The sequence below is a fragment of the Corvus hawaiiensis genome, chromosome Z (genome assembly GCF_020740725.1).
Source record: "Corvus hawaiiensis isolate bCorHaw1 chromosome Z, bCorHaw1.pri.cur, whole genome shotgun sequence".
In the NCBI taxonomy this organism is placed as follows: Eukaryota; Metazoa; Chordata; class Aves; order Passeriformes; family Corvidae; genus Corvus; species Corvus hawaiiensis.
Genome location: NC_063255.1, coordinates 3,576,238 through 3,603,251, shown reverse-complemented (window position 1 = coordinate 3,603,251; position 27,014 = coordinate 3,576,238). Strand labels below are relative to the sequence as shown.

At 35.6% G+C, this 27,014-nt stretch overlaps 1 protein-coding gene across 6 annotated transcripts in view; it reads right to left on the bottom strand.

Annotated features, from left to right (window-relative positions):
- Positions 1–27,014, bottom strand: part of ADAMTS6 (ADAM metallopeptidase with thrombospondin type 1 motif 6) — a 148,959-nt gene that overhangs the window by 57,147 nt on the left and 64,798 nt on the right. For all 6 annotated transcript variants that reach the window (XM_048291774.1, XM_048291779.1, XM_048291773.1 and 3 more), the window contains 2 exons: positions 16,041–16,187; positions 6,737–6,878 (listed from right to left, as the gene is read on the bottom strand). In XM_048291774.1, the coding sequence (XP_048147731.1) occupies positions 6,737–6,878; positions 16,041–16,187 (289 nt within the window). The remainder of the gene's footprint in view (positions 1–6,736; positions 6,879–16,040; positions 16,188–27,014) is intronic.

The following is a 27,014-nucleotide window of genomic DNA, read 5'->3' as shown; positions in this document are numbered from 1 at the left end:
TGTTTATTTTTCCCTGCTGTACTGCATTTAAAAGAAAACATAGAGTCTGCAGTATATTCTTTATCACCCTGTACATGAAATGAAAAATAACATTGACAGTCATTTGAAAACAAATGAGATACCTAAAAAGAAGAAAAATCCATCTGTGCTGTTATTCCATTAAATGAAAATTGAATTATACCAGGTACTCTTATGGCTATGTCGTCTTTATTTTCAACTGACCTTGGAAAACAAAGAAGTTCTGACCTGCTCTCCAGGTCAACCCCACAGTCCCTATAGCTGCTACTAGGATAGTCATTGACTGGAGCTATTTCCTTACTACCCCCAATATCTGCAACATCTCTAATCAATAGTTTTTAATAAGCCAGCCTTAAAAACATATGAGAAACTGCCCTGAAAAAGTCAGGCCCAAAATCACTAATATAAAGTATACTGCTTTTTTTTCACACACTCACACATACAAGCACGCACACTCAGCCACCCACACCCACCCACAACAGGTGACCCTTTTAGGGCAATCTTTTCTTCCATGGAGAAGGATGAAGCTAATACCTCTTTTGCCAATATTATATTTTTTGAATAATTTAATGAAACTAAGAGAAAGAAGCATAATCTGAAAATTAATAAATGACCTCAATGTCAGTCTCCAAACGTCTGGATTTAGCAACTACTAATTTGTAAAGCAAACAAGGGAAAAGTTTTAAAAATCCTGGAAACATAAACTGAAGCTGAGGCCTTTCACAAGATCAAGACAAGATAGATAACAACCTGTAACGGTGTATCTTAGGGCTCCATGACTTCAGTTTGGAATTCGGATGCTTGTATTTGCAGTAAATTAAACAAAGCTGAACCCATCTAGAGAAAAAAACACAGCAAATCAAATTACCTTCTTTTTGCCTAAGTATTATAAATGATGGAGCCTCTTTCTGTTGCATCATGCAAATTTACATATAGGCATTTCAAATTATGTAACATCTAAGCATCCTGTATCATAATCATCATAAATTGTTACAATACAGCACAATGAAAACTCAGTAATATGAACAGAGATCAAATTACTGTGCTGTTCTTGTTTTCAAAACTAATGAAAGCTTCCAACAAATGTTAGCAGTTCAGCCCATAAAATTTAAAAAAAAGTAAGATGGGAAATACATTCACAAAGCATATTAAATTGTGATAATTTGGGAGGTTCACCTTTTGTTCATAAAATTTTAAAATCTTAATTAGGTTTGTCTGTTACTTCAGCATGTTTAATTTATAATATGCTGCACCTCTTGATGAGCATTGCTAAAATACAGCATAAAAATAATTAGCTTGAGTTGCAATTCAGACCTGAAAATCATCAACAGAGTATTTTCAGCCTCATTGCTGAAATGCAGCTGACAACTCGACTAAAACTAGAAGACCCTAATCAGTAAGTGAACTCCAGAAGGTTCAAGGTTTTGTTCAGATAAGCACCCAAAAGTTACCATTTTAGTGCTTCACTACCAAAAGCTCACTGAGGGGTGCAGCATGTTATGAATCACAACATGCCAAAAGAATGTGAAAAAGAATACAAAACTTAAGTCACACCTTCGTATTATGCTACCAACATTCTTTCCTAAATATTGGGTGCTTATGTTGGGAATACTGGGAAACTACAGGAACCCTACAAAGTCAATCACCTCCCAGTACCATCTTCCCTTTCAAACTCACACAACCTATTCATATTTGTTCAAATAACATTCTGGTATCTGGAATCTCGTTACTGCTTCTACAATCATCTAATGCACTCCTCCTGTTCTGGTCACCAACCTCTCCTTGCACTTTTTTAACAGCATTCATAAGGTGCAGGCACATTGGTGTTGACATCTGTGTCTCTATGAGAGAGAAAGAGAAAAACAAAGACAGAAAAGAAGGAAAAGAGAAGGAGGTTTGGAGACCAGATAGTCCTAACGAAGAAAAAAAGAGGACTGCGGGAACTTGTTCAAAAAAGGATGCAAAAAGTACTTTAGGTTCCAGAAAGAGCAAAATTTCTGGGACTTCCCTTGGCTATATACATCATAAACTCAGAAAAAAGAGAGAACAAAATTAATTTAATTTCAACACAATCCTATATGTCCTTATACAAGAAAAGTTTGAAACTTTTAATATGTAACACTGAAGGCCTGCACAATAGTGATGAGAGTTCTTTCAACTGACTAGCCAGACCTTGGGAAGCAAACAAAAAAAAAAAAAGGGAAGGTTGATAAAAAATGACAGAGTATGATACCAGGATCTTCAATTCCTTTCTTTCCTTACACATACTTTTAACACCACTTCACGAACAATGCAATGTAAATCCATCTACTGAAACTACTTACTCTCAGCTAACAAACAAGAAGTATAAAGCGACTTAGTTATGGTATGATATATGAAGTTGTGGTCAAAAAAGATAAGTTATCAGATATTATGTCCAAATTCAACTAAATGCATGATGCTAGGCATAGTATCAATGGTGAGAGAACAAAAGGAAACCAGTAGCTTTGGTGCAAATATACACCAGTGGCATCTCTGCCTTTCCTTGTGAAAAATCACCAGCTCCGAGAATCTGCTTCTATCTTCCTATAAAACCCCTACACCAATCTTAATACTACTGCTCGTTATTTAACTGGAGTAAACCACATCAGTATTTAATGAGAAAAGTGACAGTTTAATTCACAAACATTTGTATGACCTGATTACAAGGGTCAATTGCAATTGCAATTGCAATTCCACTAGGCTTTTTGCTCTAGTGGAAATATTGTAGAGCTATAGGTGTATAGTGATGTGTTTACTCTGCTGGATTTGGAAGTCAGCTGACCAACTCTGGTGGAAAAGCATAAAATGCAAAAAAAATATACCAAATAATTACAAGCTACTATCTCTGAAACCCTGCTGCTAGCAGCCAGCAGCTTCGCAGACCGTAAAATGCAACACAGCAATACCAACCATATGCATAAAGTGTTAACTACTTTTAAAATATCTGAGGTTTTAGTCCTAAAAATGTAGGGAACAGCTCTAAACCAAAGCATTATTTTGAACTACAAAATCAGTAAGTTACAGTCCGGCATTTTCCAGGTATTATTTAAAGTCATAAGGTAGAGAAATTGAAAGTCAAGAGTGGAATTCTTTCCTGAGTTAACCCAGAGACAGCCAACAGCCAACTGTTACTAGGCAGATGCTCAAAGGATATCAGAAGTCAATGAAGAAGTTCCCCTTACAATCACCTAAACCAAAAGACTAAAGGAGGTTCTGAACTACCAGTGGAGCTAACACACAGAGCAGAGAACTGAGACACATCTGACAATCAGCAGAAGAAAATCCACACTGCATCATCCTAGGAGACGTAGGATATCCAGCAGTTACATAACTGAAGAGGAACTAGCACTGTTTCTAACAACCTCTAAGTCTTCCACTGCAGTGAATCCAATAAGATACCTGAAAGCATGTACTGCCTTTAGGAAAAAGCTATGCATCAGTATTAAATGGCACAGTTTCCACCATTAGAATTTGGCTCACCAGAAGTCATAAATTTAACATTCTAATGAGTGTGAAAATATACCCTAAAATTGAAATATTTTAAATAGCTTGAGACATTGCTTTTCACTTCTTTATTCAAAATACCCATTTCTTCACCTAAATTCTGTTAAATTGTCCCTGTATCAGAAGGGATACAGTATAGTATATAGAATAGCATAGTATAGTATAAAGAACAATGCACATGTAACACTAAAGGATCACTGTCTACTTGCTAAAATATAGCTTTATTTTTTCAGCTCAAACAGCTAAGGCATCACTTTGAATTCGTCTCACTTAATGTGCTTAACAACACAGAGAAATCTGACCAATAGCTGCAATGCTTTTGCTAGAAGAGTTCTGTCCAAATGTAACTGTTTAACCAGGAGTAGCCCTTAAAATAGCACCAAAACTACTGAAGAGCTCCTTTTTATGCCAAATTGTCCCCTTTTCAGTAAACAAACACACACAAAAGCAGAAACTTGCAGTCCCTTTTTGTAATTGAGTTCTGATGCTTTAATTGGTCAAACACCTCTCCACGTATTTAACTTCAAGTTCCTAAGTAAGAACAGCTCCAACTTTAACTGTGAAAAATTCATTGCAGAATTAGGACATTACCTATGATCTAAAGCAACAAAGAGTTTAACTAAAGATCCAGAGGGAGTGGATGAGAAAATAAGGGAGAAAAGGCAAGAAACACAGATTAACATTAAAGTTACATGGTTGAAAGAGGTAATTTTTCTAAAGGTTAGAAGATTATGGCAAAATTCCTAAGCAGAAAAAATGTGAAGATTTTCCAAGTTACTTTAGAAACATCACTTATATCAACAGGTACATCACAGCCCATAGGACACTTGAAGAGTTTTTGCCTTTGATTTGAGAGTTCAACTGTTTCTCTTGTCATGGCTTGCCAGTAAAAACCAGTAAAGAACATGAGCAAGTGAAAAAAGCAAGCCATTTTCTCTGAAATTTGGAATTTATTTTCTTTTGGGCCACTAAACGCCTTGTTGGAAAACCTGCTCTACACCCTTTTTTACTAGACACTTTAAATAAGAAGGGCTAAAATAAATGCTTGAAAGGAGCTAGTATATGAACCACATTCACTGTTAATTAGGTATTTTTTCTATGTTTTTCCACCATAGTTACACATGTGTCTGTTAGAAAAAGATCCATGAACTATTAATGGCATCTTCATGTGAATAATACATCGAAAAGAAATATCCAAAGCACTGACTGTTTACTTTTGATAATAACAGAGTTGAGCATTCAATTTAGCTCATCCTGGGATTTAGATCTAGTTTCATTATTCAGTCCTAAGATCCTTTCTTATGTAAATAAATCCTTTTTTAGGGAGGTATTTTTCATCTGCACCACCATCTCCCAAACGCTGCTTCTTCAAAATTATCACTTCAAATCTCCAAGATAATAATCACCATGGTCACATTTGCAGAGCATTATGGCCATGGCAGATATTTTAAAATGTAGATACTATTTTAAATGCATATTATTTCCTAGAATGGATATTACCAGACTTCTACAATAACTTATTTATTAGTATATGCAGTTTGAATCCTATGACCAAAAATAGGGTGGTTATTTTCTGAGACACTCGAAAGTTATGTTCACACTGATGGCACACTGATGGAACACAATATCAATTCAGAGGTGTGGTAATGAAGCTTCCCTTCATGAAGACACTGTCTCAATTAAGTGTCAACGTCTTTTCTGTAACTCTAAGGGAATCCAAAAAAAAAGCTTTTTAAGAAAAAAGGAAGCAGAAGGCAAAAAGCAAAGATAACCTACACATCTTCATTACTTCCAGTTATTTCTGGTTTAGAAACTGGGTTAAGAAAGAAAATGTTCTGTGCAGCAGGATCATCATAACAATGGTTACATAGTTTAACAGTGTTTAAAAAAACCTACATATATGTGGAAAAGCCAGGTTTTGCACATTATGAACTTTCCAGTTTAATTTAAAATGCAATATGTCTCCAAAGACTGTGCTATAAATCATAGATTAAATACCTGCAGATTTCCCTAGTCTGAAAATAAAAGATTGTGGTGAAAATTTGTAAGAAAAAAAGAAAATTAAAAAAAGGTATGACTTAGATGAAGAGACAGGAAATAGGGCCATTAAAGAACAGTGATGGGAAGTGAGAACTTAAAGAGGAACAATAAAGGCCAAAAGAGGCTTGATGAGGAATCAGAAGACCCAGAGCTAGTCAGCAAGCTACATAGCTCTTAGATCCTTTCCAAAATGCAATCTGACAAAGAGGCATCCCAAGAATAATACTGTATTTATCACCCCAGAGATATTAAAAATGGAATTTCTTTGTATTATTTCATTATTTTATCTGAATAATCTAAAAATTTTAAATTACTAAAACTATTTACTTTTAAACCATAAGATATGTTCTTAATGTTTACTTAGTGTGGTCTCAGCTGATTATTACATAAGAAGCATAGCAGAATGTGTCCTTTAACTACATACTTTTGGCTGGAAGATTTTAAGTAAACATTTGTAACACAATGACCTACACGTGAAGGTTTTTATTTCTACTGTAAATTTATTTACTTTAATTATTGCACACTGGTACTTTCAGCCAAATCTCTGCTAGTACTTTGCTACTCAGTATTCTACTCAGCTGTCTAGCTTCATGTTCGTCTGTTCCCATAACCATAATTCATCTTTCAAAAAAGATATCTGAATAATGTGAGATGCAACAGACTCAATGTCAGGGGAAAAACAAACAAACAAACAAACAAGAAAATAAAATCAGATCTGATAAATCAAGACAAGTAAAAAAGTAAGTTCAAACTGTAGCTTTATACTCAAAGGTTAAAGCCAACACAACAGACTTTATGTTTCAAGATTAATACAACATAAACCTGATCTCAACTAACTGAAATCAGGGAAAATTCTCTATTACACTTTACAAGAATCAGGATCGAGTGTTCTGGGCTCTTTTTTCCCCTACAGTTAAGGAACAGCTTACCTGGCTCATCGTTACCCACATTTTAGTGTACAGCACATACAAATGGCTCAAGCAAAAGATGCAGCATAAGGATTAAAATGAACCCTTTGCTTACAAATGCTGGCACCGGATATGCTATTGGCAATCTGTAACCCACTACTACAACTAACTAAAGATTTATGTTCTAAAGGAATATATACAAATGACTAAGCAGAACACTCAGCATAAGGATTAAGACTTCTTACCCCATATTTACATTGGCGGGATGTTGCTCCATACTGGAAGCGACACTGTTCATCAGCATCATACACCTGACCTGGGGCCACAGCTGGATAAAGAAAGTCACGCTTGGGAGGCTCATTATCAAGGCAAGTACCACGGCCCGAACTGTTCAACATAAAGGACCAAATCAATTAGGAATTCTACTGACTGTAAATCACAGTAATGATATTACGTATCTAGTTCTTACTTTTAACAGTGCTGGGTGTGAAACAAATATGATTGCAATAAACAGACAGTAAGAAGGTACACCCATATTAACAAGAGAAAATATTTAGAGGGAATTAAGAAATTAAAATAATTTTTCATCATTACTATTTTTATAAAGTGCTTATTTTAAATTGTGAAATAATTTCATGAATTATCCTTTTTTAAAAGTGTGATAATTTCTGAGCCACACAAGACTGATTTTCATTTTTGGTTTAGGATTCCTGTTTGTTTTCACTGAAGAACAGCTACATTTGGTAATAAAATGAAAAATAAACAAATTAAGCAAATACAAGAAATTCAGTTTACAATTTGCAATGACTCTTCTGATCCTTCAAACAGCTAAGTATAATCTTATAGATATGAGCAGCTCAACTGGTTTATGTAAAAATAAAACACATTTGAGTTTCAACATGACAAAATGTTTATAGGATCAGGACCTTAATATGCAAGCTTTCCTTTCATTTGAGTGAAGAAAATGGTTACAGAGGTAAAAATTCTGCAGGAACTTCAAATTTACCTATACTAGGGTGAGTGAAAAAATTTACATGGGTCCAAGATCTTCTTTATTGTATTAATATTTAGTCTTAAAATTTTCATGTTAGAGCCAAAAGAATCATTTTTGAAAACGTCAGTATTTTCTTCTTTTTATATTCACTGTTTTGTTCAGTGGTTGATGGCTTTTTTCCAAAATATGCCCATATTTAACCACAATATTCTAGTGTAGTGGAATAAATAACAAAGAAAGCCAAAAGCAGACAGAGTTCTGTTTAGAAAACTTTGTACTTTGCTAAATATAATTATTCAGTTTTATTGGGTCAGTGTGCATAAAAGAGGACAGATGCTTTTTTATTTTCATTTCACATGTGAATAAGTGAGGATTTTCAAAGAATTCTTATGCCAACACTTAAAATTTTTTTCCGACATTCCTACCAATTTTGCCAGCACTTATGTTCTGTTTTTTTCCAAATCTTTTCCATGTACCTTGCCAAAGGAACATAATTTCAGAAGTGAATGTTCTACACTGTTTTTTGGAGACCTCCAATTTTCTAAACTTTTCATCTCCAGATAAAAAAAGAGCAAAAAGCCTCCTCTAACTATGCATTTTATGTTCTCATTTTAATCCTATTTTGATCAAGTCTTCAAAATACTACAAAAAGTCCTTTGGAAAAATGAAGAAACAAACATCTGCCAACCAGTTCAAGAAGGTGGCAAATAGCAACTAACACAAGAAGCAGGTAAATACTGGAAAAAATACAGTATTCAGTGACAAATTCCAAGGAATTTGGTGTGATTCACCTGCATGCATGCATACACACCACACCCATGCATCCCCTCAGCCAAAATCTACTTTTAAAATACCAACTGTGTGGTTCTGGCATAAAAAAATAGTGCACTTTCCCCTTTAACCCATGTAATTATTGCAAGTATATGTATTTTCTAGTAGCAGAAGTTGGGAAAATATCCTTCAATCTCTCCAAATATTTCAGTGTTGTATTTTGCGTGTATGAGGAGTGCATGTTAATAATTCCAGTATTAAAGAAACTCACATACAAGCTGATTTTTCTGCAATGTCTGGACTAAACTGCAGATAGAATCTTTGATTAAACAAGCAGTGAGAAGTTTAGTATTTGGCATCAGCTTGAGCTAGGGTTGCCGTATGATGGGAACATTTTCATAGATTCCAATATTGCAGAGTTTACATGACAACTGTAAACTGTGATCTTGTAAACAGATGGCCAAGGGCACAGCATTTAAAAAACCTCATTACCTTCAGTGACTTCTCTCCACAGGCCTATGTACCCCTGCCCAAATTAGGTTACAGAATCAGTTCTAAATCTTTAAATTCACTAAACTTGTAAATTAAAATCTACACCTGCTCTACAAGACATATAATGGCAGAAAAGCAAGTCAAAAATTCTTGTACGGAATAGAAAAATATGAGTATTCTGGTCTAATTACCAGATTTGCATCATAATGAAATATTGCTGTAGTAATTAAGTGAGAAAATTACTACAGAGAAGTCATTTTCTTATTAGCTAAATTATACCACAAGCTCTAGACTGAAAATTTATTTCTGTCTTCCCTTCTGCTTCAGTTCCATTATTTATCTCAAGCAGCTGAGCAAAACTGACCCCTGATACTGTATTGCGGGAACTGAAGTATCCTGGAAAAGAAACGGCATGATCTTTATAAACACATTAATAAAACCAGAGACTTTCCATTGGTAATGAAAGGTCTGACCAAAGCTGTGCAAAGGATGAATACAGGCTGAGGACCATATAACCTTTCCAGAAAACTTTTACAGGACTTGGGAATGGTCCAATACTCTTGTGTGTATGTCCCTGTTCTCCTCTCTTTCTTTGTTCCATCAAAGCAAAACCCAGATACTTGAGGAAAAAAATTATGTGAAACTAGGGGAATTAACCAAAACGGTCCAAGAAGATTAATGTTTTTTGAGAACTTTATAAACAGAGATCTATCTAATACTACTATCATTCAGGCATACAAAAGTGTACACTTAAAAAAAAGATAGGAAAGGACGCCCCAAATACCTTCATATCCACAGTTTTAGAAAATTTCTACTCATAATTGCTACTGTGCTCTGTGATTTTATCTTATATAGGAAGCATATACACCAAGTCAAAAATTCTACAGGATATCCCTGCAGAGCATTTCCATTCTTGAACATGGGGTTTATAAATCTTTAATGTCTGCAACAGAAATAAGACGATCTCAAACTGATCGTTACATTCTATTACTCTACAAGGTACTACTAGTGCTCAATGACTTTCTCATTTTCCTAATTTTAGGTTAATTTTCTGAAGTTTTATGGGACATACTGGGACTTGTTTCAATTATAAAATAGCTAAGCTTGATGTCATTTCATCCCAGTATTCTAGTGTAGTGTCTCCAGAGGTCATTTTAAAATACTCTACAATAGAATTTAAATTTTTTTTTTTTTTTTTTTTGGTATTTTATATTTTAATATCACAGCACAGCAAATTATTCTTCTGTTTGAAAGGATATCAAGGATACTAGAACATTCTAGGAAAGCTTAAGATTTCAGACTGCTATCACTGCTATCACTGCTCAACCAAATTAACGCCAATCAGGGATTCAGTGTTTCTAAATCTTTACAGACTGAACAAGACAAAACTCAGGATCACCACCTTCAGCAGAGATATCACAGTTGTATCCAAGACCAATAAAGAGAAAAAGCAAAAACCATGGATGTAGATCTCTCAGCGTTTATGTTCCCGTTACAGTATCTATTCCCAAATATCCCAACTTACACATTATAACACAACTCCTTCAATGGCTGAAGAAAATATCCCAGAATGCTCATTCTGAAAATTGGTGTTTAATGTTACAGAATGTCCTCATTCATAGTAGTGATGTGGACTATAACACAAGCTACTCTTAATGATCATAAATTAAATGTATTATAAATATTTGTGAATATCTGTTATAGCTAAACAATCATATACATAAATACATTGATAGTATACATAATGTTTTATTTAATTCTGATACCAAATTACCCATAAAATATGGAAAAAGCAAAAGTAAAAATGATTAACAAAGAACACAGAGCATTTTTACATATACATACCAATCAAACCATTAATTATTTACATTCCAATTAATCCAGATCCTAACAGAATCCTTACTTCATATTTATAAGTAAAAACTGATTTTTTAAGAGCACAAGGATATAGTTCTGTACAGGTTACAAAAGCTGCTTTACTTTACTTGACATTAATGGGTAAACTCTGCACACTGCTCAGTAGTCTACAGATCTAAGCATAAATATTTGGAGAATCTGGACATAAGTAACAGAAGTGTGATTTGGAGTTGTGTGCTTAAAATTAAAATGAAGCCAAATGCAATTACTAAATTAAAACTTTCTTGAATGTTAGGGAAATTCAGATTTGCCACTCACACTCCTGATAAAAATCTTCTTCTTTCCAATCTTTTAAGTAAGGTTGGCTCTGTCTTACTATCTATTTCATACAAAAGGCTTTGTAATCTTGCACAATCTTTTAATCACACTCAATTGTCCTTTGCTTGGTGGTAGTAATTTGCTGTTTCTTTAATGCATACTATCCCCCATATTGTCTTGTGTTCCAAAGCATTATTTTATTCATTGGAATAATTATCCAGCAGCCATACTAAGAAAAATCTATTTGTTCATGTATCAAAACCATCCTCCTATCAAAATCTGGTTTTAAGAGTTCAGGAGATACTCAGCTATAAAATACTGGACCAATCATTTATTTCATCAGATATTCTACAAATAAGTTAATGGAAATCTGCTGCTGATTCTGCCCTTTACAATTTCATTATATTTAAATAATTCAAGAGGTAGACAAAGAGTAATAATTGCGAAGTCAACACTCAAAGCCATATTGCCATCCCGTGATTACTGAAAATCTTTGGTCTTTTTTTCAACTAGGTAGCCTTTTAAGTAAAACATAAGACTTCCAAAGTTTAAGAAATCTTTGAGGACAGGTGCTTTTTATTTAATTATCTGTTAGCAAAAAAAAAATTTAAATATTAGTATAATTTAATTAAAGAAGCAAATTATAATCCAAAGTGTTGGTCAACACATAATACTGAATGTGAATGTTCTCCACTGATTTGTAGAAAGAGATACTAAATTTTGAGACGATTGATGTGATTTTATCTTTCAAAACTAGTCTTGGTTTATACTTTTTTTCAGAAGTTACTTTACATTTCTGGAGTATGAGGGAACTGGTCAGTGTGCCACAGATGGTATACAAGGCATATATAGATGTATCCTATATTTAGCTTGCATATCCACTTGTATATTCAAGATTCTTGGGCAGGTGATGTCTGGACCAGAACATTGAATGAATTCTAATTTTTGTCTATATTGTCTGCATGGGCTTGTTTAGACCAAGATAGTTTTGGCTCCCTTCCAGAGTTACAAAGTTGTAGTCTAAGATCTAAATCCTGCTGTATGGCAATCATAGAGTGTCTCCAAGAATTTTCTGTGATAGATGTTACTGAAATAATTTAAGACTCTTGGTTCTCCTCCATCTTCAAAAGACAATCCTGCCTTTGAAAGATAGAGTTGGCCATCTTGCTTCTTTTAACTCCTCTCCTGATAATGGCAAGAAAAATAAACTGTGATTCCAGAAATCACCCAGTCTTTGTTATAACAAAGCACAGTAGTAATAGATACACACACACATTGCATGGAATGAAATTTATACTAATTGTTCTTCAGTCACTAAAAATAATTTTAGGCTTGGTCCTTTTCTCCTATGAACAGATATTGCAGGTTTCTATTCATCCCATGGGAATCTCTGTCCTCAGATACTGCTCTCCAAGCCTTGAATTCTCAGTCAGTAAAACTGTAATTAGTTCCATATAATGTTAGTGAAATTAGAGCCATTGCAAAGCACTTATGAACAATTCAGTTGATAAATGGAATGATGCCAATCTTTCACTCTACCTAAAAGCTTGATAGACAACAGCTATTATAAGCTTGGCAGACAACAGCTATTATGTGCTTCAAGGAACGTTTTCTCCAGAAAAAAAATATTTCCTTTGGCCATTGCTATATCTGCGCTGGTTGACCATCCTTGCTGAGAGTTTTGGTAGATCTATTAGCAATACACAACTTTTCTTTGTCTTATTGTCATCCTTTGAGCCATATTCATCCTCTTTCCATCCTCCTTCCAGCACTTCCGCAAAATAATCTGTGTTCCCAACTACTGCCTGACTGATCTGACACCCTCCAGGTGACACTTAATGGTTACTCCTCGGTGCAAAACTGCTGTAGCAAGTGATGACCTGAACTGGCAAATGAGCAAATCCACATTAATCTACTTTACCGTAAAACACTCTCAACACATAATGAGATTCTATCAAAATTCATCCCAATTGCATTAATGTGGTACTATGATAGCCTGGCCCAAATGTGTACAAAGATCCAAAGATATAAATCTAAAAGGTCTCACAGACCAGGTTTCTGCTTGGCTATGCGCATTTAAAATCCTTGTGTCCTATCTTTCTTGTTAAGACACAGCTAAATGAATTCCAAACCAGCTTGGCCTCTAAAGCTCTACATCAGCATCTTTCTCACCTGTTGCTAAGTTATGAAGAAATATGAGGGGAAAAAAAAATTCTCATCAGGATGCAGATTTCTGCTCTTCTAAAAGCAGTCAAGGAAATGGTGCCACATGAAACTTGCTATTTTTCTTTGCTTCTTGCTAACTGATTACTACCTACAACTGAAATTTATCTGCTGTTAGAGCTGTTCTGTCTTAAGGAAAGGTGTGAATGGGTAAAAAGTGATTTTGCATTCTGACAGTTATCCTGCAGGTACTTGTGTTAGTCTAACAGCTTCCTGTTGTCATTGAGATGGCATAAAAGCTGGTGAGGATACTAGAAACTGGAGAAACAAACTACAGTTTTACAGACTACTCTACCTTATGAAATAATAAATCAAGTATTTTAAGAAAAAATTTATCAATTAATTGATATTAGATCCACAGACAATAAGCATAGATCTATAATGAACAGATCATGTTTGAGAAATCTGACATTTTTAAAAACAGATTCCAGAACTACTAGATGAAAGAAAAGTTATATTTGACTCTTAGAACAGTATTTAACACAGTATTCTATAAAACTCGAAAATCTATAAAAATTGCAATGTGTAAAATAATGTGTGTCCAAGGTGGCTTTGAAAAAAAATAACATTTCCATTCCAGGTTACAAAAATACAGCTAAAGTATTATAAAAAATAATTCATTATCGAATCTTCTATGCATAGACTTTTGTTTTACTCTAGCTCAGATATCACTTAGTATCTTCAGTAATTTTTTTTTTTAATTCATAGATGGTAGTAATTTGAGTAGAGTTGCAAACACTGGCAATGATAGAGAAGTATCTTAAAAAACCTGAGGAGATTAGAACTGTGGGAATAGATTCAACAGAATACTTCTGGATTTATGTTGATGTAAGTGCAATTTCACTGCCATCCCATATACTACAAAATTAAACTTAACCATAAATCAAACCTATGGAATGGAAAAGAATAATGGAGATGCTAAAAGTAAATAATAAAATAAATCAATTGAAAAACCATGATGTAAAAAGGCTCAAGATAAAAATGTTTTTAACTGGCAGTAAAAATTTGAAAGACCACTGCATACATCAGGCTAAAATTTGAAACTGTGCAGGAACATTATAAACAAATGTCCAGCTCTATTATATTTGCATAACAACACAAGCCACAGAATTTTATAATGTTCCTTTCCCAAAAATCCATAAATAAGAAATAACTTCTTCACTTTATGCTGAATTATGTCCTCGTCAACAGACAACTTATTGTCAGGACAATTATGGGACCAAAATGCAGTTTTTTGGAGAAGAGCAACAAATAGAAGTAAATAAGACAGAGAACTGCAGAAGTGTAACAAGAAGAACAAGCTCCCAGATACTACCTGAACTTATGTAAGCCTGCAGTCAGGACTACAAAGCTGTGAAATGATCTTAGAAGAGATATGAAAACATTAATCTTTTTCATGGTTAAAACCAGGCTGCAATGACATACTAGAAAGACTACTAATGGGAACAGCATTGAATGAAAATAAATAACTGGTAATTATAAAACAAAATAACTATGTATATATTTTTAAATAATGCTAGTGTTAAATAAATACATATATATATATATATACCTATATATATATATCTACTTAGCAAATGAAATTATATTGTGAGAAACCTGTATCACACATATATGGTAAGGATGATTTATACATTTATTGCTTTATTTTAGATATTAATCTTAAATACACCAGTACATAAAACTGTGTGGGTGCACAGTTCAGTGGTCTGATACAAAATGCCTATTACCACCTATTACAGTAACTGATGACAAGTTTTCTTCCTCTGAATAGCAACAACATTAAATGTCTGTCTCTGTCCACTGACTCTATAGGAAGCTCAAGCACTTCATCAGCCCAAGTCAGTGATTCTCTACATCCTATGGGAAGCTACATTTGAATCAACCTAAAGGTTTTGGTCTGGATGAGTCCCTTCAGACAAGATACAGAAGACAGCATCTTATTCTGAATTTAGATCCCTGAAAGAGGAGGAGATGCTAATTTTGTTCTTGGTAGCCTGACGGTTAAACACTTGACTGGTTTAAGTCCCTCCCTTAAAGTACAGTAAGTGTCTGAATTACTGAACAACCTGTGTTTCCTAAGGGAATGACTGCACTAATGACACTGAACCTGCCAACTAAATGTTGTTTTCCTCCAATAAAGCCATTCTTTCAGCATCTAAAAAATCTGTTATGAATCTGTTATTGGTGAACTCATGGTTATATGTACTTGTCTTCAAAACTTAAAACACATACAAAGCTTCATTATGAATCATCTATACCAGTGAATATATTGATATGAGTACATTTTTGTGAATAACATATTTCGACTGAATTTTTTCACAGTGAAATTTCAGGTAGCAATCTACTTCTGGATAAAAATCACCACAGAAGTAGAGGTTATCAGAATTTTAAGGTACTAATAGAAAGATCTATGCCATCCTCTTCTATAATCTTTATATTCTCACCAATGGTACCAAAGAACATTGATAGGTAAAAACCCACAAGACTGCATAAAAAACATCTGAAGAATGAAATGAAAAGGAACAGAGCTATAGCCTTCTTCCCTTTATTAGATTCCCTCACATTGCACATGCACGCAAAACATGATCCATAGACAAATTCTGCCCTTCTCTAGTTCTCACTCTTAGATTAATGAAGTAATGAGGTATGATCAGCATTTCAGAATCTTTTGAGTAGATTAAAAACAGTAGAGAACCGGGAATGGAGCAAAAGAAGCTTTTGCCGTTACATAGAAACAATGCTCTACAGAAAAAAGGTCTTAAGTGACTCACTATATGTCTGTCTACTCAATATAAAAATGTAAACCATCAGAACAGATCACTCTATTTCTACAATTGATCCCAAAAGGTGTCAATTTTTTGAAAACTCGTTTTTCATGAGAGATTACTTACTCTAAAAAGCTGGTGATGTAATCCCGACTGCAGGCCGACCAAGAGAAAGGATTGGTGTTTGCTGTAATATGAGCTGCCATTAGCTTTGCTGCTTCATGACCTTTGGTCCCACAGGAATTTCCAATTCCATCATGATTCATACCAAAACTGCTCAAAAGAGAAGGAGAAAGAGCCCATTACTCTTTTATGGCATCATATATCTCTTAAAACATAATGTCACCTTTACAGCAATCATGTTGGACCCAAAACAACACAGTGCAGGAGAGCTCCTAAGTGTACAGTCAGTTAAGTTCTGTTTAGTTTATTCAGATCTCAGAATATGGCACAATTACATAACCATGTTTCCTCCTATGGATTTTTGGAAGTATTTTATTTGTTTTCTAAATCTTTTAAAGAAAACATAACAGTATCCTTGCAAGACGAATACAGAGCACTGAAGCCTTTATTTGGTATGGTACCTGGATATGGAATATTTATTTTAGCTCAGACTCTTGGATTAGTAAAAAAGGACAAATAGGTGCTGTTGCTGTAACAATACAGTATATATAGGCACACTGAAAACAAGGATAATTCAAGTCAAACATGGGGTTTGCAATTCCTAGGGCCATCCTGGACGCACACTTCCCCTTTGTATCTACTCACAGAAGGACTTGGAGCCCTTCTATTAGAGCTTTGCTTTGTCAAAGAATGTCAAAATGAAGACAATTAAAAATAGAAAATGTGATAAGAAACCTCTGCATGGAACTTGGACAGATGAGGTTTTCAGGCAAGAAATTAACTTTCAAGAAAGATGATATGACCCTCATAAAAAAATATGGTTAAAGAATCCTTATGTCTCAAAAACCCCTTGAACTACAGATCATCAGCATAACCATTAAATTAAAACTAGAATTTCACAGGCCATCTATTTGAGCAGACTTTCATTGCAGACTGTCTTTGTTTAGGACAATCAACAATGTGTACTTTATGGATGTGACATAAATGAGGCACCTCAATAGTATACACATATAGTTCTCAATAGTATACACATTTCTAAAACTCCACTCTTAGTCTTTGATTAATTTCCATTAATCACTTGGGGGAAAAAATTTGTTCCCTCATTTCTTATTTTTTTAAATATTAAGCTTTGGTCAAATTTACCCCTTCTCAAATAGGGTACAAGGCTTAGGAAATCAGAGGGGCAGACAGTAAGAGACACAGGAACTTATGAGACAGAGAAGTGATTAAAACAATGCCAAAACTGAGACTCTGAACTTCCAGAATCATGCAAAGAGGTCTGTCTTTGGAGTCTTCTGTATGCTAAAAGGCTCTCTGATTTCTTACTCATCATTCAGGAACACAAATGTGTTGAGGCACTCAGTTTTGATTTTCTGTAGTATTTAGGACTGACTGCAAGAACATACAAATGTACTATGGTAGTACATAAGAAACTGACCATTTATCAGCTGACAATACCACTTCATACCAGTTCATGCCACTTCCTTTACTGAAAGCTGAGGCAGTTGAGTTATATTAATCTAAACACATTGCTCCAGAATGTGGTATAAAACCCCAAGAGTTTAATGTTACCCCGAGCTTCAATACACTGAGTACTACTTCACCTCTTCAGATGATCATAATAACTTACAAGTGGAAGGTGTTGGTACCATTCCTTCCAAAAAAAAAAAAGAACATCTGTGAATGATGGATGTTTCCTACAATACCAGGAAGGACTTAATCAACAAAAAAGCATGGCTTCCTTGCCTATGGGATGTCTCCCTATGGAATACCTATTCTGCAGCAATGCCTGCCTGTATCTGGCTGGTTTTGATCTCTCACAAATGCAGAATGCTGTATACTGTATTATACACTGGAAAGGTCTGGCAGCTTAGACTGTTATATAATCAAATAAAGAATGTCCCTCGCATATAAAAAATACAGCTTTAATCAACTTATCTGAGCAATGTACGTAACGCAATGAAACTTTCAGACCAGTGTTAATTCTTATGATCTTATCAGATACCTGTCCGTATTAGGAGAGGAAAGAACTTAGATGTCTTGTGCAACAAACTGAACCAGAATTCAACAATGAAAAATGTGCTTTATTTATGTATTATCAATGGCAATAATCTCCTAGAATTTGAGGTACTTCAAACAGTAATACTCCTTTTTGAATTGTCTCTGTACCATTTCTGAAAACAGAAAACCTTCTTTTTAAATAATCCCCATAAATTACTTGTTTATAGAAATGAGTTGGATGATTCTTACATTCATTTTATCTCTAATTAGTGTATTCCATTTTCTAAAAATCTTACTGATTTCAACTCTCTGGGAACTGAAATTTTTATCTTTTGGGCATATGATTAAAAGAACAAACTTCATAGTTTAATAACTTTCCTTCCATCAGCTCTCACAGATGATGTTGGCGGCAGTAGCAGTGATATGTCTGATAAAAAGCATGTCTGTGAATGGAAGCCATAATTTCTGATGCACATGGGAACTCAATCAATGCCTTTCCATGAGCCAATGGTATACTCATTTTTTATAAATATTCATTCACCCACATCATCTATTCCTTTCCAAGAAGGCTTTTCTACTTGCCCTTGCTTCTGAATTTAGGAGGAAAGTGATCATGAGGTGCAGGTAACTTTTTCTGGTGTTTGCAGAGGGGTTTTACAATTACTGTAATCATTTCCAAAGATGGTTGTGGCAGCATGCCATTACAGTCCAGTAATTTGCACTCCTATGGGCAGGACTGCAGATGGAAACACATTTCTGACCAAACTGCCAGTTTTATTTCCATCAGAACATGCCGGTCATATTTGACCATCATTACATTAAAACTAGGTCTTTACAAAAGCATGTTTGCAATTGGATTGGCATGGAAAGGTAGAGAAGAAAGTAAGGAACATAAAATATTCTTTGTGGAGCCACTGTTATAATTTGCCTACCTTTTTCAAACTCATTAAACATACACGGACTGTATTCCTTTCACTGGCTTAAAAAGCCTGTCCAAAACTACCAGTATAATTTTGTCTTTACAAGAACAGCCAGATGAATGAGCAGAGACTGAAGTCTCCTCAGGTGATACAGAAGTTATTATGTGAAGTTATCTTTCCACCTAAAATCTCAAGGAAGAATGTTTAACCCAGCAGCTCTTGTGTTTTCAAGCATTATGGCTCCTCATTTCCCAAGAGAGCACTTACCTTACATTTAAGAACTGTGCAAAGTAGAAACACTAAGAACCTTAAAACTATAATTGAAACTCTCCTGCAAATTATTTCTAGTTTGTATACTTCTTAAAAAATTCTAAGGCAGCACATCCTAGTAGTGTTCACTGCCTGTTTCGCTTACTAACATCTGTAACTGAACAGATTTTTTTCCTTTTGGCAATCTGTTCTTCCTTATATCTGAAAAAATTATCTGAGGAAGTTATTTGTAATACACATCCTACTTAAGATCCAACCTCAAAAATCACAGGGGAGATAACTAGTGTCAGCTGCACTGAATAAAACAGCAATAGATAAGGAGAGACCCTGGAGTATAAGCAGAGGGAAGGATGTGAATGTAAACTTCTTGTCTAGCCTTCCTTTATCTTGCAAAAAAACCCCAACATTGCAGGTCCCTACATTTTCATTTGGTTACTGATACATTCGATGGTTCTAAACCATGATGGTTATGGCTGCCAAAACACTTACTGCTGATACATATGAAATTACAGCAGTTATTCTTGTGAGACAGCCAGAACGCTTCCATTCTTATTTACTATCCAGATACTTAAGATTCAGAGAAAACAGATCCATACCAATGCATCTCCATAATCTGTGCTGAGATTTACTTTGTTACCATGTACTTTATTAGCACTGAAGTTACCTTTAAAAGTGGTACTCTGGTGAAATGCCATTTCTCAACCAATTATCTCTGCTATTTGACTGAAGTACTAATTATCTGCATATCAAAACCTTTCCTAGCTTTCTTAGGGTTTGGAGCATTCAGAAAAGCACAAATTGCTAATGTTTAATTTCTTTAAATACAATAGAGTTAATTTATTTCATGTTGATTTTTTTGTTTCTTACCAATTCATGAGTTACCTGAATTTGACCCAGTTTTTTTTAAAGCAGTGTCTTTTATGTTGTTCCGCCACTTGTTTAACAGCCTTAGGAAGAAATATGCCAGAGACAGAATTGTGAGACAAGTGAGGAAACAAAGTTACAGGAACACAAGCAAGAGAAATACCGTAAAGTCAAGCACTGGATCTTCTTGTTCATTATCTGAAGCTGATTCACAGCTGCAAAGATGACATATGCTCAGAATAAAGAATTGACACCCTATCTTTCTAAAACAAAGTAAAGAAACTTACACCTTAAGAGGTTTTATGATATTAATTATCTGTACTAGGAGATAAACACACATGCTAAGAGTGAAATGGGCCATTTTCAAGTAATTATCTTGACCTAGGTACACTGCAAGTCTTCCTCCAGTGTCTCAGCATGTTAGACACACTGATCTAACATTTATGGAGAGTGAAATAAAGGGTAGGGAAGGGTCATAAAGTGCAGCAGTGAAGAATACTTTAAAACTTCCTAAAAGTAAATCTCGACCAGAGTGTAGGCATGCTTGAAAAAGTATTCTTGTATTTGACAGAAGACTGAAATAGCAAATAATTATTTGCTTGGAGAAACTGAGTTTATTACATTAGATGCAAAAATTTTCATAAAATTTGTATTAAGTAATTTTGCCAGTGTATTGTATTTATTCTCATAGTTTAAAATGTGTAATTTAAATATCTATATATGTATTTCATATAGCTTAGAATGTCTATTTAGGGCCTACATTGAAAAGTTAGAAATGTCAGCTTCCCTACATCTGTAAACATAGGCATGGCTTTAAATACGCCTTTTCTTAGTGTCAGTAGAAAATACACAAGGGGAGAACCACGTTCAACATTATTTTGTTCAACAAAAAGTGAGTGAATATGAACATAAACTGCTATTAAACAATAATAGAAATTTTTTTGCCTACAATATCAGAGCTATGAGCTACACAGAACAAAGCACAATTTCTATGTGGACATACACGGTCATGGTAATTTTTTTAATTACTCTCATGTCTACTAGGAGTGAAATATTTTCCAGTTGTTACGAGGTTATGGTAAATTTTGGAGACCTTAAAATCATCAGATTTTATGTTTTCTCAGTAACAAAGGTAAGCAGTTTTTCTTTACTTTTATAAATATTTTCCCCATACATCTCTTAACAGAAAATTCTCCTCTTTCTATGTAGTCCTCCATATATTTTTAGTCAATGGTACAAAAGTATTGGTTATAGCTACATAACAGCATGAAAATAAAAATTTGCCCCTAAATGACATTACAAATGAAGGGATAAATAATCAAAAAGTATTGAAAAATCAATTTATTTTAATTTAGGATTCCAAACATTGATAGCATTTATTGAAACTACCTAACACTACATATTCCTCAAGGGAGGAATCAAGGTTAATTAGTTACTTCACTTTCTATTTTCATATCTTAACACGGATTTTTAACCTTAACTGCTGATTTCCTGCATTTGGAGATCATTCTGCAGTTTGGAGTATCCTTAATGTTTTATTTTGAAGTAATGCAAAATTTTAAACTTTAACTTTGGTCAAACACATTAGGTCCCTGAAAACTTCGGAAACAAACTAATTCAATAATAGGAGATTTATAAAAAGCATATCTGCTATGAAATTCAACATAATTTTAGCATACTTCTATCATAATTTTTCCTATTTACTTCCTAAATACTGTTCTCCTCTCAGTCCTGGATGATGACAAAACACCCCATCAAGTAGAATTTTTATATATGAGCATCATTTAGTATTAAATAACATATGAGGCTCTTAAAAGCACAGCAATTTCTAATTTACTAAAAGCCAATGCAGTTTATTCAGAAACCTGAACTTTCTTATGGGGAAATGACAGAGTTCTACGGGACTATTACAAAAAAGCAGAGCACAAACTTCTCCTGGATTACACTGCCACAGCTATCCAGCCTTCATGGCACAATAATATCATCAAGTAAGGCTTGTGTACTACACAAAGCCAATAGTGCAAATGCATCACGTATCTACACTGCAGGCCAAAGTGGAAAGTATTGGCTCCAATCAGGAAGCAAACTTCTGAGTTCAGATTTCCTTTGGAAATTCAAGATGCCCTGAAGGTTATGATAACCTTCCGCTTCACCCCCATTTATTCTCTTGCACTTTTTTTAAGACTTGTGAAGTGTTACTACATCCATTTTCCTTGATAAAATTGCTTGTTAGAAAAACTATTTTAGTATTGCAAATTCTAAACTTCAAATAATATTTCACAGGTATGTAGAGACAGACTTTTTTCAGATTTTAAATATAAACGTGTCACATAATTGGGAGGTTTTGCCTTATGTTTATATTTCATTCTATATGCATGTCATTAAAACTGAAGTCCCAGAGAAAACTTTTAAAAACTTGCAATATTATAAAAGCAAGCATAGAATAACATTCCTTTAGCAAAAAAGATCAAGGCAGGGGATGGAGGGTGGGGGGTGAGAGAGTTAGAAAATAATTATATGGTCTTCTGTGGCTTGTGGACACATTTTGGTTAAGGTTTTTGTTGGTTTTGTTTTATTCGGTTTTTTGCTTCTCTGGTTGTTTTGGTTTGGTTTCTTTTTGTTTTTTTTCATTTTGTTTTTTCTGGGTTTCGTTTTGGTTTGGTTTGCGGTTTTTAAACTAAAAAACTTAGTTAAACTGTCCCTAAAATTCAAGCCATTTGAACTCCATCACTCCTAGACATCTAGCAGGAAAAAGCTTAATGTGTTCTGTTTGCTGTTGAGGTGTTCCTACACTGTAGATTTGAGACAGTCTGCTATAGTTAAAGATGGAAGACATCATTGTCAGAGACAAAACAATTAAAATTGCATCAGCTGGAGAGCTGACAGGAGGTGATGTTAGTACAATCCATCCTAGCTGTGTTTTAATTAGTTTTAAAAAAGCTATTGTGAAGTTTGGTATATGTGTCTCTATTACCTCAGACTGGAGTATTTTCTTTGTAGTTGTACAACAAATACATTTCTTGACACGCACTTCTTCTAGAAAACATCCCACTAAAGCTCAGGTCCTCTGCTGCAGCTGAGGTTTGACTGATTGTGGTGAGTTGACCCTGGCTGGATGCCAGGTGCCCGCCCCGCTTGTCCTCAGCTGAAAATTTGAGGAAAGGTTTGCGGGTTGATACAGGGACAGGAAGAGACCACTCACCAATTACCATCATGGGCAAAATAGATTCAACTTTCTGAAATTAGCTTAATTTTATTCCAAATCAAATCAGAGTAGGAGAATGAGAAATAAAAACCAAATCTTAAAACAACTTTACCCCCACTCACCCCGTTTTCCCAGGCTCAGATTTACTCCTTAATGGAAAATGACGGTTACTGTCAGTTACACATCACTGCTGTTCCTTCTGCCTCACACTCTTTCCTTCTCCAGAATGCAGTCCCTCCCACCCACCCACTGGAGCCGGTTCTCCATTAAATTCTTCAACATGGGTCCTTCCCATGGGCCGCGGTCCCTCACGAACTGCTCCAGTGTGGGCCCCTTCCATGGAGTGCAGTCCTTCAGACACAGCCTGCTCCTGTGTGGGTCCCCCATGGGATTCTTCCAGGAAAACTGCTCCAGCATGGGCTCCTCTTTGCACAAGGCCACAGGTCCTACCAGGGGCCTGCTCCAGCATAGGCCTCCCACGGGGTCACAGCCTCCTCTCAGGCATCCACCTGCTCCAACACGGTGTCCTCCATGGACTTCAGGCGGATCTCTGCTTCCCTGTGTTCCTCCATGGGCTGCAGGGGCACAGCTGCCTCACCATGGTCTGCACCACAGGCTGCAGGGAACCTCAGCTCCAGTGCCTTCTCATTGACCTTGGTGTCTGCAGAGTTGTTTACCTCACCTATTCTCACTCATCTTTTCTGGCTGTTGCTTTGCAGCAACTTTTCTACCCCCTTTCTAAAATGTGTTATCCCAGAAGCCCTACCACTTTCACTGATGGGCCCAGCCTTGGTGGGTCTATCTTGGAGCCTCCTAGCATCGGCTCTATGGGACATGGAGGAAGCTTCTGGCAGCTTCCCACAAAAGACACCCCTGTAGCCTGCCTGCTACTAAAACCTGACCATGCAAACCCAGTGCACTGATCAAACATAAAGCTCACTGGTCATTGAAGAACGAGGTAAAGACAAGCATCTTCCGTAAGTACCACCAGATTACAAGTTTTACTCCAGCACTGAAGACTATCCTTCTCATATAGAAGGAGAGGTACTTATAATATTTTTCACTTTGCATACAGGCTGAAAAGAGACTTCAAAAAGTGCTAGAACTGCAGACCTAGCTATATGAACTAATTTAGAACTAAACACACTCTTGAAACTATCGCTGTTCTTCATCTTGAAGACAATTTAATCAGTTGGACTATAAGCTATGTTTTTATTATTTCTTACATCTTTTTTTATCAAGATATGACTGTCAAACTGTCCAATTTAAATTCATTACATCATCTATAAGTCAAGACAATTCTGACTTTTCAGAAACTATTTTAGCGACCAGTCCTGTTTACCAGCTCCTTTCATACAGCCCTCAATGCTTGTCTGTTATTCTTACTCTAAGTTCTACAGGCAACTTTCTGCCCTAAGCCTAGTCCACCACCCTCATGTTTTGACATTTCCTTTGTTTACCCACTTTTATTGTATTTATTCTTTTTCACTTTTCAAATCACAGCTAACTCCTCCAGAGGACTGCAACAATGAATGGCAAAATGCCTTTCTTTTACCAATATACCTCTTCAAGTGAAATCTGGAATTCCTTACCAGTTCAACTAAGTATGCTATACAGCATGCACAGGACATGCTAGACATTTTAGAATGTATCCAAATATAAAAGCATAGAGCAGAAAGCCACCTAACTCAGCTGACAGGGAAACAGAAAATGGGACTGTATCTTACATCATTTAACTTGTCTGAGATAAAAGCGAGATCAGGCCTGCAAAGAGTTCCTCTTTTCACCAAGAAGAAAAAGTCAAACTTTGCTTGACAATTTAGGGGATACACGCTCAATTCTCACTCTTGGTACAAGAAATCAGTTTGTGATCTTTGTTTACCAGAAATCTTAAGCATTTTTGGTGTGAAAAATATAATGGTAGAAAAGCAGACATTCTGCATGTCAAGCATCAGAAGTCAGTTTTCTAGAGAACCTATGTGGAAGTCTAAAGACCCAACTCTGAAATGTATCTAATTCACAGAAGTACTAAGAGTAATACAAGGCTGTTCTTTGAACCATGGCTAGGGAGAAACAATCATAAAATGTTAGTTTCTCCATTGTTTATGCACTCAAGAAAGAAACAACCACTGTGTATGACCATCTACAATAGAAACAGCTGGTTATGAGTCTGAACTGCACACAGCTGGACAGCACCAAAACTAGGTTATACACATATAAACACTACAAGTGGTAAGGAATGGAAGCCAAAAAAAAACTTTTTTAAAAAATGAAAATATTTAACAGAAATATTTAATAAAATATTTAACAGAGTGTGTTACAATCACACTCAGACTACCAGTCCCTTTAAGTTTTAAAGAAGTACTTCCTGGATAGTATTTTTCAACCAAATGGAACTAAGTTGGATCAATACAAGGTTAAAGGAGTGAAATTTATGACACTATGATATACAGAAATTCAGACTGAAGGATCTAATGACTTCTCATCACTCTATAATTCAGTAAAGTATTAATAACAGGTTGAGCCATATTCCCATCAGGGAAGCCTATAAATCTAATTCTGGAGAAACTGTGGATAATCTATCAAGAATATGTATTATCATAATTGTTCTCTCTTAATCACAAAAGAATTTTGATCCTCAGCTCAAAGGTTTTTAAAACTCAGTATTCCATAGCAACTGTACAATTAATAAAAACATGATCTTTCAAAGTGAAATTCTCACATTCTTATCTAACTAGAATGCTATCCAGAAAAGCATTTCTCCTTGAAAACTTAAGAGATTAATAGTCTGTTTGTGATTATAATATTCAGTCATACTTCCTGTTAAATATTTATAGGGTTTTTTTTAAATTTCTTTTTGCTTCTGTTCCTCATCACTTGTACATTTTTATGTGTATATTCATCAATCACTTGGATGAAGGGGCAGATGCCTGCTCAGCACATTCACTGAGGACATAAAGCTGGGAGCAGTGGCTGATGCCCCGGAGTACTGTGCAGCCCTTCAGAAGGACCTTGACAGGATGGAGAGATGGGCAGAGAAGAACCATCTGAAATTCAGCAAAGGCAAATGCCAGGCCCTCCACCTGGGGAAGAACAAGCCCAGGCACCAGCACAGGCTGGGGCTGACCTGCTGGGGGGCAGCTCTGCAGAGAAGGACCTGCGGGTCCTGGTGGACACCAAGCTGTCCATGAGCCAGCAGAGTGTCCTGGTGGCCAAGGAGGCCAGTGGTATCCTGGGGGGCATTAGGAATGGCATTGCCAGCAGGTCATGGAAGGCGATCCTGCCCCTGTACTCAGCCCTCGTGAGGCCTCACCTGGAGAGCTGTGTCCAGTTCTGGGCTCCTCAGGACAAGAGAGACATGGAGCTCCTGGAGCAGGTCCAGTGGAGGGGTGTGAAGATAGTTAGGGGTCTGGAGTATCTCTCTTATGAGGAAAGGCTGAGAGGGAGTTGTGCCCATTCAGCCTCGAGAGGAGATGACTGAGAGGAGACCTCATCAGTGTCTATATGTATCTGAAGGGGAGGTACCAAGAAGATGAAGCCAGGCTCTTCTCAGAGATGCTAAGGAATAGGACAGAAACTGATGCACAGGAGTTCCACCTGAACATAAGGAAGAATACTGCGCAGGTAACCATGCCCTGGAACAGGTTGCCCAAAGAGGTTGTGAAGTCTCCCCCACTGGAGATACTAAAGAACGATCTGGATACAACCTGTGCTATG